This window comes from Perca fluviatilis, chromosome 22, assembly GCF_010015445.1.
Source record: "Perca fluviatilis chromosome 22, GENO_Pfluv_1.0, whole genome shotgun sequence".
In the NCBI taxonomy this organism is placed as follows: domain Eukaryota; kingdom Metazoa; phylum Chordata; class Actinopteri; order Perciformes; family Percidae; genus Perca; species Perca fluviatilis.
In genome coordinates, this window is record NC_053133.1 from 18,576,641 (window position 1) to 18,591,161 (window position 14,521).

The window sequence follows — 14,521 nt, forward strand, 5'->3', positions numbered from 1 at the left end:
GCTAGATTGGATTTGTTTGTTTTGAGTTGATACAGCATGTTAAGCTTGTAAGTAGAATTAGAAACAAGCCCAGTGTGTACTTCCTCCACGCCTCCTCCTCACCCACTCTGTATTTTTAGCCAGGAAGCCCCAGATAGCCTCGCCTCCTGAACTCAATGCATTTTAAGCAGACTTATATTAGGCTTAACTTGTGCTGACTGAGTAAGCATTCTGTGCCATAAGGTAGCAGTAATTTAGTGCTCTGCCTTCTCCCAAACTCTGCCTCTTTAATGCATTACACAGCAGCTCTTCAGTCTGTCCAAACACTCACAATAGTGCCAGAGAGCGTCAAAGAGTGCTCTGTATTTGCTGCCCTTAACGCTACAGCTGTCTACCCTCCTTCTTTAACACATGCAACATCTACGTCTAATGCCAGAGCTACCCTATACACACCACATAATAATGTCATTTATAATGGGGTTTCCTGTACAAGCAAGCCTGTGCTCTCCAAACTGTCTTAGCTAAATCTCTGTCTTCACTTTGGACCGGAGAGTTTTGGCTATGTAAAGGAAAAACTGATTAGTTGTGTTATCTAACCTTTATTGGCCTGGCGCCCAACCAAATGACTAGCTCAGAGGAGGGAATGGCTTTCACATCAATAGGTTCTCCAAAGTCCACAGTAAATCAAAACAGTGTTAAAAGTAATGTGAGGCCCGATGTCTGGGGCTAGAGCTGATGGTCCTGTGAGTCTGGTGCTTATTTAGTTCTTACTCACATTATTAAGGAAACACCTAATGATGACTCTTTGTGAAAAAGTGTGATATAGTAATAGCATGTGGCTTTAAAGCTCTCATACTTACAGTATTTTTATTTTTATTTTTTGGGGGGGCATTTCTGCCTTTATTGGACAGGAAAGCTGAGATATGATAGGGGAGAGAGAGGGGGGAAGACATGCAGGAAAACCATCACAGGTCGGATTCAAACCCTGGACCTTCTGAGTCGAGGAATAAACCCTTATGTGTGACCGCACTACCAACTGAGTTAACCGGCCACCTCTCATACTTATTCATTCATTGATTCATTTGTTCACTGAACCAGGACACTGTGCATCCACTGTGCATCCATGCCAAAAAAAAAAAAAAAACTCTTTAACCTGCACTTGTGTTTCTTTGTAGCTTAGCTTATTTAAAGCTAATGTACTTGCACTTACTACTTGTTGTCTAGAGTTTGGACCTTCTCAGTTGAATGCACTTAATTGTAAGTCGCTTTGGATAAAAGCGTCAGCTAAATGACATGTAATGTAATGTAAATGTCTAAATGGTCAGTTCACCCATTTTTACAAAAAAAAAGTTTTATCTTGTAACCCTGGTAGTGAACATGGAGATACAATAAGGGATGGAACTACCAATAATGGATTCATTGTTTGGTCTATAAAATGTAAAAAAAAAAAAAAAAAACAGTAACAAATCACACTTTTCAAATCCAAAACCCATAATACACATCATTACTTAAACAATTAATTGAAAAGTTGGAGCTTCATTTTCTGTGGATCAACTAATCAGTTAATCACCTTGTCATTTCAGCTCTTAATATTGTGGTTTCAGTTTTATTTTGAGGTATTTGCCTCTGAAACGTGTGCTGCCACCCCAGTACAATGAAGGTGAAATGAATTTAACTTGTGCAGATGAACTATATGCATGACTAGATACTATGAGAGGTGAAAAAATGTCCTATGTAATTTGGGTGAACTCACTCGTGTCAGTGTTGTTGTTTTTCCACTTTACTTTTTCCCAGTTGGTGACCCCTCTCAGCCAGTGTAGCCGGAAACCTTTTTTTATACCATAATAAGAAGTCATTTACAGCGTGGGCAGTTGATCTTGCACAGTATGAAAAGCTTTCACTGTTGTGAAAATGGCCGGCACTCTATAATCCATCACAAGTAACCGGCACACCTTGATTTGGTTTTCTCAAAAGTTTCCGTTTTATTGCTGTTCCATGCTGCTCCAGTGGAGTATTTTTTGATATCAGTGCTCACACTACTTCAGTGTCAATCCCCTCACACCCAGAGGGGGAAATTAAGTCTCTGCCAGGAAATAATCCCTCAAAAAGATATCTACTTACAAGCATGATATATTGATGTCTTCTTATTCACGGACTTTTCTCAGTCAGCGGTTTATTTCACGCTAGATCTGGGACAGTAGAGATTGTATTTCAAAAACAGTGAAACATAAGTCAGTGTTAAAAAATAAAAACTGTGACTGTAGCTATCAATGGCGCCTTTTCATTTTCCTTGAATCTAGATGTAGTAATAAGCTGTATGTGAATGTCTCTCCTTTAGGTACTGCTCTGGTGGTGCAATGGGACCATGTCCACCTACAGGACAACTACAATCTGGGAAGCTTCACCTTCCAGGCAACACTGCACAACACCGGCAGGATTGTTTTTGCATACAAAGAGGTCAGAACTCAGTTATCAAACCAGTTTTCTTTCCTAAAAAAGAAAAAAAAAAGTATTCCTGTTTTATCTCCGGTAACTGTAATTTAAGACATTTCTTTCTCTGTGTTGTTTTCTCTGTCTAATTTCTACACTCTTTCTGACACCATTTATCAGTCTGGATGAATGACTGAAGTTTTTTATTATTGTGCATATGCATATGCCCAGCAGGCATGGGCTAACAAGACACCACAAATTAATAAAAGCCAGCTCCAGAGTGCTTTAATGTATAAAAGTAAAAGATTAGAAAAAAAATTAAAATAAAAAAAATGAAGAAAACAGGCTTGAACGATCTTCAGGCATTCATTGTCTACAGCAAAATTCATAAATCATTTAACATTTACTATAACACTGAAGAAATCAGATTAAATACTAATCAAACTCATCTTTTCCAGGCTTTTGATACACATTTAGCAAACTTAAACAACCAATTACAATCAAACAAAACACTAACTACCAGAATATTTCAGGGTTTGGGTAGACACACATTGACACTCTTAAATCATTATAGTTTGTACAGAAAGAAAATGGGACTCACTTTCATTTCACCCAACAGCTCACTCAAACTTCTGTTTCTTGTTTCTTATTCTGTCTGACTTTTCAAAATGACTTTCTAACACACTGCAGCCTCATGTCCATGTGTTTTTTATCATTATAAAGAAGAGTGACGCTAACATGACTTACAAAGTAATATGTTTAATGATTGCCGCTCCTTGAGAAAATATCAATTAATGTCCTCATACTAATTCCATGTGCTTTATTTGGCTGCAACACTATTTGATTTTTGAGGTTTTTATCTGAAATGTCCCAAATGGTGTCTATAAATCTCCAAATAAAAAATTTCACAGATAAACAACTTAATTAAAAAGAAAAAAACAGAGACTGCTGTAAGAGTGTGAAATCGCAATAGCTAAGTAATTCTCTATTATAATTGTTTATAACAGCAGGGGTCCACGTTTACAACAGTGGCCTCTTTTGTAATTTGTTATTTTCACATATTAGAAATTTGAAGATTTTTTTTTTACCGAAAAGGTGTTTTATTACGCTGCTATTATGTGTCTGAAAATAGCAACCCGACCATTACATGTAATTTAGTTTTTATGTGATCCTTGATGATTACAAGGTTTGTTTAGTAAGGCTGAACTGCAGCTCCATCTTTAAGAATGTATCCCTGAGACAATCAGTCCTTTTGTTTAGTTTAACTCCTTTCTTCCAGAATCAGATTGGACCATAAGTGTTAGTTTTAGTCTTTTTTTCTCAGCTATAAGTCAGTCCTCACAATGTTGTTGCTCATTTCCGCTCTATATGTGTCTGAAATGTTTATTCTATACACCAAAGATAACTACATGCTCATTGAAGTTGTATAATGTCTCAGCAGATTCCCATGGGACATAGTAATAAATTAGTTGACTTGTCAGTGCTGTCAAACTGGTGTGGCTTCTGCTTCTATTTTCCAGCCTGTCCCATACAGATCATATTGGTTCTGGTAATTAACGTTAGTCTTCTATTTCAGATCCCCATTGAGGTGTCACAGATCAGCTCTGTCAATCACCCGGTGAAGGTGGGCCTGTCTGATGCCTTTGTAGTGGTCCACAAGATCCAACAGATACCCAGTGAGTCCCAAACGCACCTTTCTAACTTACATTTGCTCATTTGTTTACAGAAAGACATTTTGAATAAATCTTAATGCCAACTTTTCTTAAAAAGGGGGTAAAGAAATGCATGATTAAACCATGCAACTGACTTTTCGATAAACCCTTCCCCTCAACAGTGATTGTCCAATCAAAGCAAACGTAACTAGGCACGGTAAGCCAGTCAAACTTGGAGTTTCAACACGCCAAAGCGGTATTAATGGGGCTGTAGTAAGAATGATATTCTGTGTTTAATAATTTGGAGGGTGGTGTCTTTTTGTAGCCTTTACAAAACCAAAAACATGAGAGCAAACTGGCAGAAATGGATGTGTTTATCTCTAATATAACTGCCGAATGTTTGCATGGTTGGGGGAAGTTAATATTCCAAGGTAATGTTCCATTTGCCAAAGTTGTTGGTTAGTCCTCACCCCCAAAGCCGTTAAATAAAAAAGTAAAAATAGAAACAATACCGCATATATCTTACCTCTGTGTCACTCTATCCCAATGTTTTTTTTGTAGCAAGCATCCAAACAGGTTGAAACAATTGCCGTTTTATTTTGAATGGCTTGCTAGCTCTACAATACAAAACAAGAACAATTGACATGTTTTCTACAGTACATGGATCATCTACTGTTGGGGATGCTAATTGAGACATGAAGCTGTAGCCTCATTCTTTTAGCACGATATCATGTACAGTATGTAGCCATCAAGTGCAAATTTAAGACCCTTTTACATGCTTCTCGCTTTAATCAAGTTAGCTGGAGGCATATTTTTCTATCAGTTCACAGAGTTAGTGTGATTTGATAGTTGCCTAGCAAGAACAGCAAAAAGACGGAACTGGTGTTATCGGAGCATCTTTGACAAAAAAAGGCAGTGCGCATTGGGTTTTGCAACCTGCAAACGTCTGATCACGGCCTAAGGAGTGCATTGTTTTGTCAGCTTTTTATTTACTCTTTTAAGCTGTGTCTCATAGCTCTGAGTTTTGCTTCAGCTCCCACTGTCACCACCTCTTCTCCAATACTGTTCCACCTATTCTGTCAGTGGGCAGAGCTGTGGGCACAGCTCCAGATCTGCCTCTCCCATTCGCTTTTGAGTTACTGCAATTTAGGCCCATTAAAGTTAAAGCAAATGCAAGCAAAGGGGAGACACTTCAAACATTTTTATCCACAGTCAGACTCTCTTTCTCTCTGCCATGTGCTCTGATTCAAAGTCTGCCACAAAAATGAGTTGTCAGATGTGATTTATTCAGTAATTTAAACTCTGTTTTCATTGCGTGTGTGAAACTTGGATAGCATTTATTTCAAAGTTAATAATTTAAAAAACATAAAACATAAAAAGGGCATTTTTTTGTCCTTCACTTTGCATCTTTATGTTGAGTCTAATGGGGAGGCGATTACAGCATGTTGTGAGAATGATTTGTGTTCGTCTGGCTTACAACAACTATCCAAAACAGCCTTGGAGTGGTTTTTCTGACATTTACTTTGTTTTCTGTTTCATCTGAAGATCTTTTCTACAAAATCTCTTTCTAGGGGTTGTAACTGGCACTGAGTCAATTGTCTAGTGAACCTGTTAGAGCTGTCCTTCTAGACAACATAAACCGAGTTTCAAGTCTTTGATGCTTCTGGCACAGGATGATGAAACCAGTGTGTGCAGCTACAGAGTGATGAAATATTGAATGGAAGCAGATTGAGATGTAGGTCTTGTGACATGAGTGGCATCACTGGGGAGTGTACGTTTTTGTCTTTATGTCAGACCCTTTTGTCTGTTCTGATAAGCCATCTGAAATGATCAATGTGCTTATTCTGTTTCTCAAGACACCCCAATGTTTTATTCCAACCAGATTTTTGAGGAGAGATGAAACAGCCAAAATGGAATTCCTTCAGATGTGAACAACTACATAAAATGCCTGTCTTGTCCTCATTCTATACGTATATTACATTAAATTCAAATGATGTGTCAACATTTGAGATTTGTTTGGTCACACTGTTCGCTGTTCTAGAATGCAGGTTTACCATGACAACAGTGGCAGGTCTCGAAACTTTTTAAAACAATGAGTCTTTGATTTCACACAGAAATGAACAAAAGCAGCTTCTTATTTTCAGCCGTTATAATTGTTGATTTTTTGGGCGAAATGTTGAATGTCACTAGCAGGTTTTTTTCAACTGTTAGATAATTAATGCTAACTATGAGTTGGTTGAATTTTACAATCAAATTTCTTAGTCATCTTTTGAACAATGGGTCAAACAAAAGTAGTCTTCTTATTTTAGCAAGCGACCATCAATTTTGCCAGCTCAAATGACAACTGCCTGGCAGGGTTGATCAGCTATAGCTAGCTAACTAATTAAGCTATGGTAATGTCAGCTCCAAGAGCTGGTTGAAAAACGAGCATCCTGTAAACGGGGTCTTAAACTTGCACTTAATGGCTACATTCTAGATTTCATGTTAAAAGCCTTGAGGCTAAAGTTAATAGGACCCTTGCAAAAATGTATAATGCTCACCAGTTGATGATCCATAAGGAAGACAATGAAATAAAGAAACAAAATAGAAGTGCAGACGTTGTGTTCATTTTTATTTAAACGTAGCTGCTTAGCTTGCATACTTGTTCATATCAACACAAAATTTTAACATTACAAGACGTGTCTGGATAAGGACTAACCCCTGTTTTTGGCAAACGTAACGCTATCTCGGGTAACGTTGGTGGGGGTTGCTGGAGTGTTAAGTTCCCAGCTAACGTTAGAGCAGAGAAACACACTGTTTAATCCATTCTTTAAATTTTTGCTCTTGGGTTTTTGGTTTTGGGAAGAAGCTTTGGGAAGCTAAATTACAGAAATCACCCTCCAAACTGCAAAATATCTGTCTTACTAAAGTTGTTGAAGCAGTGTGCATGGGACACTGCTTCAAAATGTGGAGAAATCATCATCTGTTCAGGGGAGTTTTTTTTTTTTTTTATATTTGGGCTTGTATGGCCTTTATTTGATAGGCTAGCTTGAAGACAGGAAAGGGGAGGTAGAGAGATGGGGGACGACATGCAGCAAAGGGCCGTTGGATTTAAACCTGCGTCCGCTGCTTAGGACTCAGCCCACATGGGGTGCACACAGTTACTGGGTGAGATAGAGGTCGCCCCCAGGGGAGGGGTTTTTAATAAATAGTTGATTGCTAAGACTGCCTTCAGTCATTGCAAACAAGATCAAACTCCTGCATCAGCTGAAACAAACAAGGTTATTTTATTTGTTGTGCAACGAGCATGTGATATTTGCAAAGTACACGGTTCATGTCCAAGCAAAAGGGCAGCATTTGCATCTTGCACCTGTCAGTCCAAGGGGCTTGAAGAGCCCCATTAGCTGTATTGCAAGAGTCTGCATAGACAGCAAAGGATGCAACATCTAAGATCAAATGTCCTTATATTGATGCAAATAATAGAAAGTGTTGGTTTAATAGGAGATAGATGGATAGGAGGACTAACCCTTGGAAAAAGCAAGAATCAGCAGTTTTCATGCAGATGTAGGATGCCATTGTAGCTCATTTGTCCATAGGTATTCAGTCCATAGGTATTCAGATGGTTACAGTTAACCTTGTTCTTGCACTCTGCATACACAGTAAAAATGTAGGTTGGAAAAGATGCTGATGAGAACAGTTCTCTTGTAGAGGAATGTTATTTATCTAATTGATCTGCTTCATATCTCATTTAAGGGTAATTTTGGTGAAAGAAAAATATTTTGACACATTTTTCATTTTGTATAAAGACAGTCATGGCAGATTAGTAAATGGCTTCTGTTAAGTTTCCATGTCCTGAGAACATTAAGTTGTAATCCGACCAGAGAGAGCCATGACCGCTGCGGGCTGTACCATTGAAGAAGTGTTTCAACTCAGTTAAGTGTCTCTGCAGCCAATTACTGCATGGCAACCATGGCAACTAGAGGGACATTTTTTAACCCACTGTAGCTTTGCCCCAGATTATAAGCTCAAATAAAACATTTTACACTGCCTCCAGGCAGAGCAAGTCATCCAGTAAAAGCAAGAGAGGAGAGAGAAGATTTGTGGCTGTCCTGTGGCCTGGGTGTGTAATTAACAGGTCAGTATCTGTATCCGTCTAATCTGTATTGTCGTCAAAAAAATGAAAACCGGAAATGACGGAACATCTCTCTAGACCTAGTAAACACAGAGCACGCTGTCGTCAGTCATTGTTTTCATCAGAGAGTGTTGATAGTAGTCAAGAAGGATCGTTGTTGTCATTACTCGCTGAACGGAAGAAAATGCGATGGCTAGTAATAAGAAGATACTGGCGTTGTCAGGTATCGTGCTTCTTCTTGTGGAAGAAGCACTGATTTGCTTGTCAAGGGCTAGCACTCCACCAATCAGATTACGGCTCTTCTGACTGACGACGGCACGGAACACACCGAACAGACTCGAGTCACCGACCTCGCCAGACTGTCCAATGGCCGATAATCGGGTTGGTGTGTCAGAGTTATTCTTGAAGTGAAGCCAAAACCACCCCCTTTTCATATCTTCTCATCTGTATCTGGAATAATATAATAATAATAATAATAATAATAATAATAATAATAATATTGATTCCTAGCAGGAACATGCCAAGAAGGGAGCTATCAATTATATACAATTATTCTATGTTTTTATTGTCAGGTTTTTCACAGCTGATGTCTGCTTAAGAATAAATGTTGGGATTTAATGTATTGGCGATATCAACGAGCCAAGAGTTTAATCACGAGGTTAAAGAGGTCAATTGAACACATTGTGATATTTTGTGCAACAGTACAAACAGCCAGAGCGCTGTCTGATGAGCAGGCAGTGCAAGCCTGCCATTTCACCATCGATCTTTTACTCAATGTGTTCACATCACATTTGCATTGATTTCCATGCAGTTCTTCTATATGGATGAATAGGCAATAATAAGAGGCTGCCTGGTGTTGTGATTTAATCAAGTATGTAAACACTGGCATTTTCCCATTATATTTTATAGCTTAAGAGTGCAATTATATGGGCAAGTGTTTTCTCTTGATGACACACTTTTGCAAATCTGCCTTCGTTTGATGGCATCAGCGGAAGGTAGCTAAATCCTCAACAGGCGTTGTTTATGTTGTGGCTGAGAAATTGATCTGATTTGCGGTTTCCTTCCACCTACAAACCAGGGGCTGGCGAGGCTGTATAGTCTGCCCACACATCAGCAGCCTCAGGCTGGGGAACTGACCTTCCTCTGGCCCCCACCGTGTCATTAGGCACCTGATAATCCCCTTGCTAGAGGCAAGAGGAAGTGAGGCACCATGGGAGGAGAGGAGAGGAGGGGAAAGGAAGGGAGGTCTTATTCTCAGGTTAGACCGAGCTGGCTCTCATTTGCTGCTTTGATCAGTTCTCTTGTGTTTAATCAAACCAAGCAGGTCTGCAGGGAAACAACATCCTATCACATGAGAAGAACAACACTGTAGCCAGCGCAGCCAACTGTTCTTTCAACCAAGCAAAGAAAGTAACCTCCAATAGTGTTAAAGGAATGGTTTAACATTTTGGGAAATACTCTCTATTTGCTTTCTTGTCCTTAAACCTGTATATTCTATTGATCTTCTCATCTTACTAAGGGAATTAGCTTTATTCCAAAATGTCAAACTATTCCTTTAACTTTAAAACTGTTTCAGAATATGATAATACTCTGAGACATCATGATACACCATAGTCTATTGTATTGAATTTCAATTTTGTAGTTCAGTGGTCAAGCAAATACAAGTACTATAGAAAATGTTGTGTGTTGAGTAATGCCATGTTGCACGTTGCAGTGCATCTCCGTGATTTATTCTACAGATGTACTGTTTCATTCCTGGAGCGCAGGCCTGCATAGAAAGTCACATAACAATCCAATAAGGGTTTAGATTATCCACTGTGTTAGCAGCACCAAGGAGTTATTATCAGATCTGTTTAGATACTATGCAGGATAAGAGCCTTTTTGACTCTAACAAATGCTATATTTCAATCTCTTTTTCCATTTCCACTTATGGGAGTGAAGATGCATGGCCAGCAAAAGCAAGCCTTATACCATGGCCCGTATGAGTTACACGGGCCAGAATCCAATGAGAGTCAGTGATGTATCTAATCAATTGATCCATCTTTCCCGGGCTGATGACTTGCTGTTATAGATGACTGGGAAGGCGGCCTTTCAACATGGTCTGATTGATATCAGCTCCCAGGGGAAATTGCTACTGTCCATTGCCAGATTGTGGGCTGACGTTTGGGAACAAAGAGAGGGAGAAAATAAAGTGCTGTGGTAGCATCCCATATGACCTGATTCTGCCTCCTGCTGTCTTTCCTCTTTCTTCAGGGGCCATTTATCCCAGTTTTATTTATCTCTGGGTAGGAGATTTGTGATGGTTTGTTTGCGCCTCTCACTCTCACACTGTCTCCCTCTTTTTCCATAATATAGACGTTAGGCGGAGGACGATCTACGAGTACCACCGCGTGGAGCTGACGAAGATGAAGATCACCAATTCTACAGCCGTGGAAATGATGCCTTTACCAAGTAAGAAGACTTTAGTGGAACAGCTTTTGGCTCAGTCAGAGTGTTATTTGAGGGATTCTTTATCATAATGAGGCATTTACTGTCGACCTTTTCCATGGCTGTATGTCAATTAGGCTATTGATTGTGTAAATTGTTTGAGATTTGATCTTTCTCCTCTCCAGCCTGTCTCCAGTTCACCAGCTGTAGCGCGTGCATCTCCTCACAGATCAACTTCAACTGCAGCTGGTGCCATCGGCTCAACAGGTTGGACCTTTGAACACTTTTACTCTCAAAGGATTCACCAGTAAATCCTTTTACTCCTCTCCTCCCAACACATTCTCACCAGGGCTATAACTAACCATTATTGTCATTATCAGCTAACCTGCAGATGATTTAGTCTATAAAATGTCAAAAAGTAGTTAAAAAAATGACATCACAATTTCCCAACATGACATCTCCGAAATACCGACAAACTGTACAAAAACTAAAGAAAACTGTGACAAGCAGCAAATGAGATGGAATTGGAGCATTCTTGTCATGCTTAAAAACGTTACTGAAACGAACGCCAAATTTTTTCTGCCAATTGATAAATCGACTAATTGTTTCAGCTCTAACTCTCACACCCATTAACTCTGGTTTGTACATAATCCATGCACAACTGCCTTTTTTTTTTAAGAAGGTTAGATTTATTTTTTTGGATATGAATTCTAATCCATAAGACTTTCATATTAAAATACATGTTTTGGTACAAACATAAATTCTGCATATAAATTCCTTATACAAACAAATACTTTAAAAAATTCATCCAACATCTCTATCCAGCTGCAAGCATTTATGATCATGAAATCATCCCTCTTTAAAAATCTTGCCATTTGTAGCATTGGTGAATATAGCAGTTCACATTTCTGTAATATAATTCAAACTTTTACATTTGGATCAGTAATGTTCCCCAAAGACAGGTTTGGGGCTAACACTAGCATGGTTGGCAACAAGAGTTTGATTTAGTGAATAATTCAGCGATAATACAGTAGATGCTCAAGAACAATCAGCTGAACCAATCTGAAATAGGTTAGTTACAACTATAGCAGCACATGTTGTGGAGACAATTTTAAAAACACACTGAATGTGCCAAAGTGGAAAAAAAATGATCCTGAAAAATGTTCAGGGCTAATAACTTTAATTTGGTCAAGGTTAAACTTATGTTTTGTTGGTGGTTTGCATATTTCAATGTAAAACACAACCCATCTGGAGTACACACAGTCCACAGACTTGATACAGTATGAATGATGAAACATTACCACGAAGCTGTCTACAGTATCTCTGCTGCCATTGCTGTCAGTGAATGGGAATGTAGTTGTACCATTTAGATGAGATAGCAGCTCGTTTTAACATTCAGTCGACTCACATCTGTTCTGTCAACCTCTGCTCCACTTTTTATCTTATCCTTCCCGTCTCCCTGCACTTCAAACAAAAGTAAATATTTGAGCTGCTAAAGAAGTGTTAGCTTTCCTCCCCAGAATGTCCTGACAGCTGAAATGTGAGCTGAGGTGGGTTTTTTTGTTTTGTTGGATGGAAAAAGTTTGAGTTAAAATGACAGACAGGATAAATACATTAAGGAGACAGTAGAGTTGTGTTATCATGCACAGACTGAAAGTTATGAAAGTTTCAACTTACAAGTCAAAAGATGTTTACTGTCCTGATAAATGTGTGAATTTGAATGTTTTTTGGAGGTTGTTGTCGGGGTTCGTACAGTCAAACTCGGGGCAACCACTGTCTCGTCTCTTTTGTGTGCAGCTGCATTTTGAATGCATGCATCAAATATTAATCTGCCACTCTTTTATTTTGGACTCATACTTTATTCTCTGAGTAATGTGGTTGACTGCAAAGTGCAGCACTTCTGCTCTGTCCATTGAGATTTATTGTTATACAGGACTTACTTTGAATTTGACTTCCCCTCTGCTTTGTATCTTAATGCTTCTGCCTTTAACAGAGATAAACAAATGTACTACGCAGCAACATGAAGAAATGTTTTCCCTCTCAGCAATTTATGGACACTGTGGATAGATACTGAATGCCTCTAGCAGTGATCTCATTAAGCTGCATTTTAATTAGCTTTCTAACTGTGTTAATGTCTGACTGTTCAGCCTTACTCTGCCCTTTGTATCCTTCAGCCACTTCCTTTGAAAAAGGCAAACATGCTTTAAGCATGCGCTAATTAAAACCAGTGGCGGCCTTGTTGGCTCCCGGGTTAATGAAAGGCGCTGACATTTTAAGAGAACAACCCAAATGAACTTCTCGCACAGTGAAATGCTGGGAAGGTGAGAGCACAGCACCTATCTCATGCTAACTTCTGAACTAAATCAGTTTGTTGTGGCACATGTGTGCCGCCGGTACTGAAGCAGGTTAATAACGCAGTAGATCTGCAGTGGGCCTTAAGTGCCTGTGTAGCCTGTGTGTTTAGAGGAACTGAAGGGATTTGTTTACCAAAAGAAAACAGCTGGTGAGCATCACAAACGCAATATAAATAAAATGAATGGCTGTTAAGGAGACAAATATTGGGATTTAATATGTCTTAGTCTCCGAGGAAATTGTTATTGCATACTTTTATCTTCAGAAATGGTGTAATCACAATCTCATCAGAGATTGAAATAAAGGATGAAAGAAGTATTCAGTTTATTTACTTAAGTAAATCTAATAATGCAATAATGTAAAAAATACTCATTACACCCACTACACCAATGGATTTTGTTTAACTTTTTTCTTAGAAAATAAAACGTTAAAGCTTTATTGCATAACTTTTTTACATGAATAAACGTCCGCTACATTCAAGCCATTGCCAAATGAGTTGATACAAAGCTAATTATCAGCTCCACAAAACTCTCTATTTCTCAGTATTGCTAAGTTTAGAAAATGGTGTCGTCCGGCGACTTTCAGGCGCAAAAACCCGAGTGAAGATAATTACCTCTTCTGAAGAGTTGTGTTTTTAATCCTCTGTGTCCTCCTTGGTTACAAGCAACTGCGTGGAGAATGGGTGGGAATGGTGCGCGATTACAGAAAAGCTTTTGTCATGTGGATGCAACGACAGTGTTGTTGTCATTACTTAGAATTCTTCATGGGGGAGACAGAAACTATGCACTATACCTTTAAGGACTTGATGAGAGGGAGATTTGGTTGATTTGGTGACACCTCGTGTTTCACCAGTTGTAAGCTGAAAGCTCTAATACAGCTGTAGGAGAGTGAACAATAAACACAATAAACATTGAGGGAGATATAAATGTGATACATGCTTCGTTTTTCTGTGAATTGGATGGCGGACTCTGCCACTAACATTGAAAACTGCTGTCTAGAGAGGCAAATACAGAATGTAAATACATTCAATGTTTTTTGCTAAAAAAAAAAAAATGCAGACCATAAAAAGTATCAAAAACATTGATTTAATGATTAATGAAAAGCAGAAGGATTAGAATTTGATCATCTCCCCTTGAATTGCCCAGAGTTCCACATCCAGATGTATGCAGACAGTTATTTACACCCATGCTAAAACAAGAGAACAAGCTGCTTCAAATCTTACTGCAGCATTGAACAAAGTATCAGACTTGTTAACTCACTGTTGACTTAGTCATAACATGGCAATACTGTGGGCATGTATTTTTCTATCAATAGAAATAACACACATCAACCTGATATCCTGGTTCAAGGAGAGGTAATCAATATTGTTGAGAACTTTAAGTATCTAGGCATAATTACTGATTCTCACTTAAATAAATAAAAAACATATACAAAAGGTAACCAGAAGTGTCAGAACTAGTCTAATGAACGTTAGACATATTAGACACCAACGGCCTCTAGCTTCTGCTAAGCTCTTTATGCACTCAATGATTTTCTCACATTTATCTTACTGTGCCACAAGCTGGTCAAA

At 38.7% G+C, this 14,521-nt stretch overlaps 1 protein-coding gene across 1 annotated transcript in view; it reads left to right on the forward strand.

The window, feature by feature from the left end:
• The window catches only part of plxdc2 (plexin domain containing 2), a 102,659-nt gene that overhangs the window by 69,392 nt on the left and 18,746 nt on the right, over nt 1-14,521 (forward strand). Inside the window, exons 6-9 of the mRNA XM_039790115.1 lie at nt 2,318-2,436; nt 3,986-4,085; nt 10,528-10,623; nt 10,785-10,866. Coding sequence (XP_039646049.1) covers nt 2,318-2,436; nt 3,986-4,085; nt 10,528-10,623; nt 10,785-10,866 — 397 coding nt within the window. The remainder of the gene's footprint in view (nt 1-2,317; nt 2,437-3,985; nt 4,086-10,527; nt 10,624-10,784; nt 10,867-14,521) is intronic.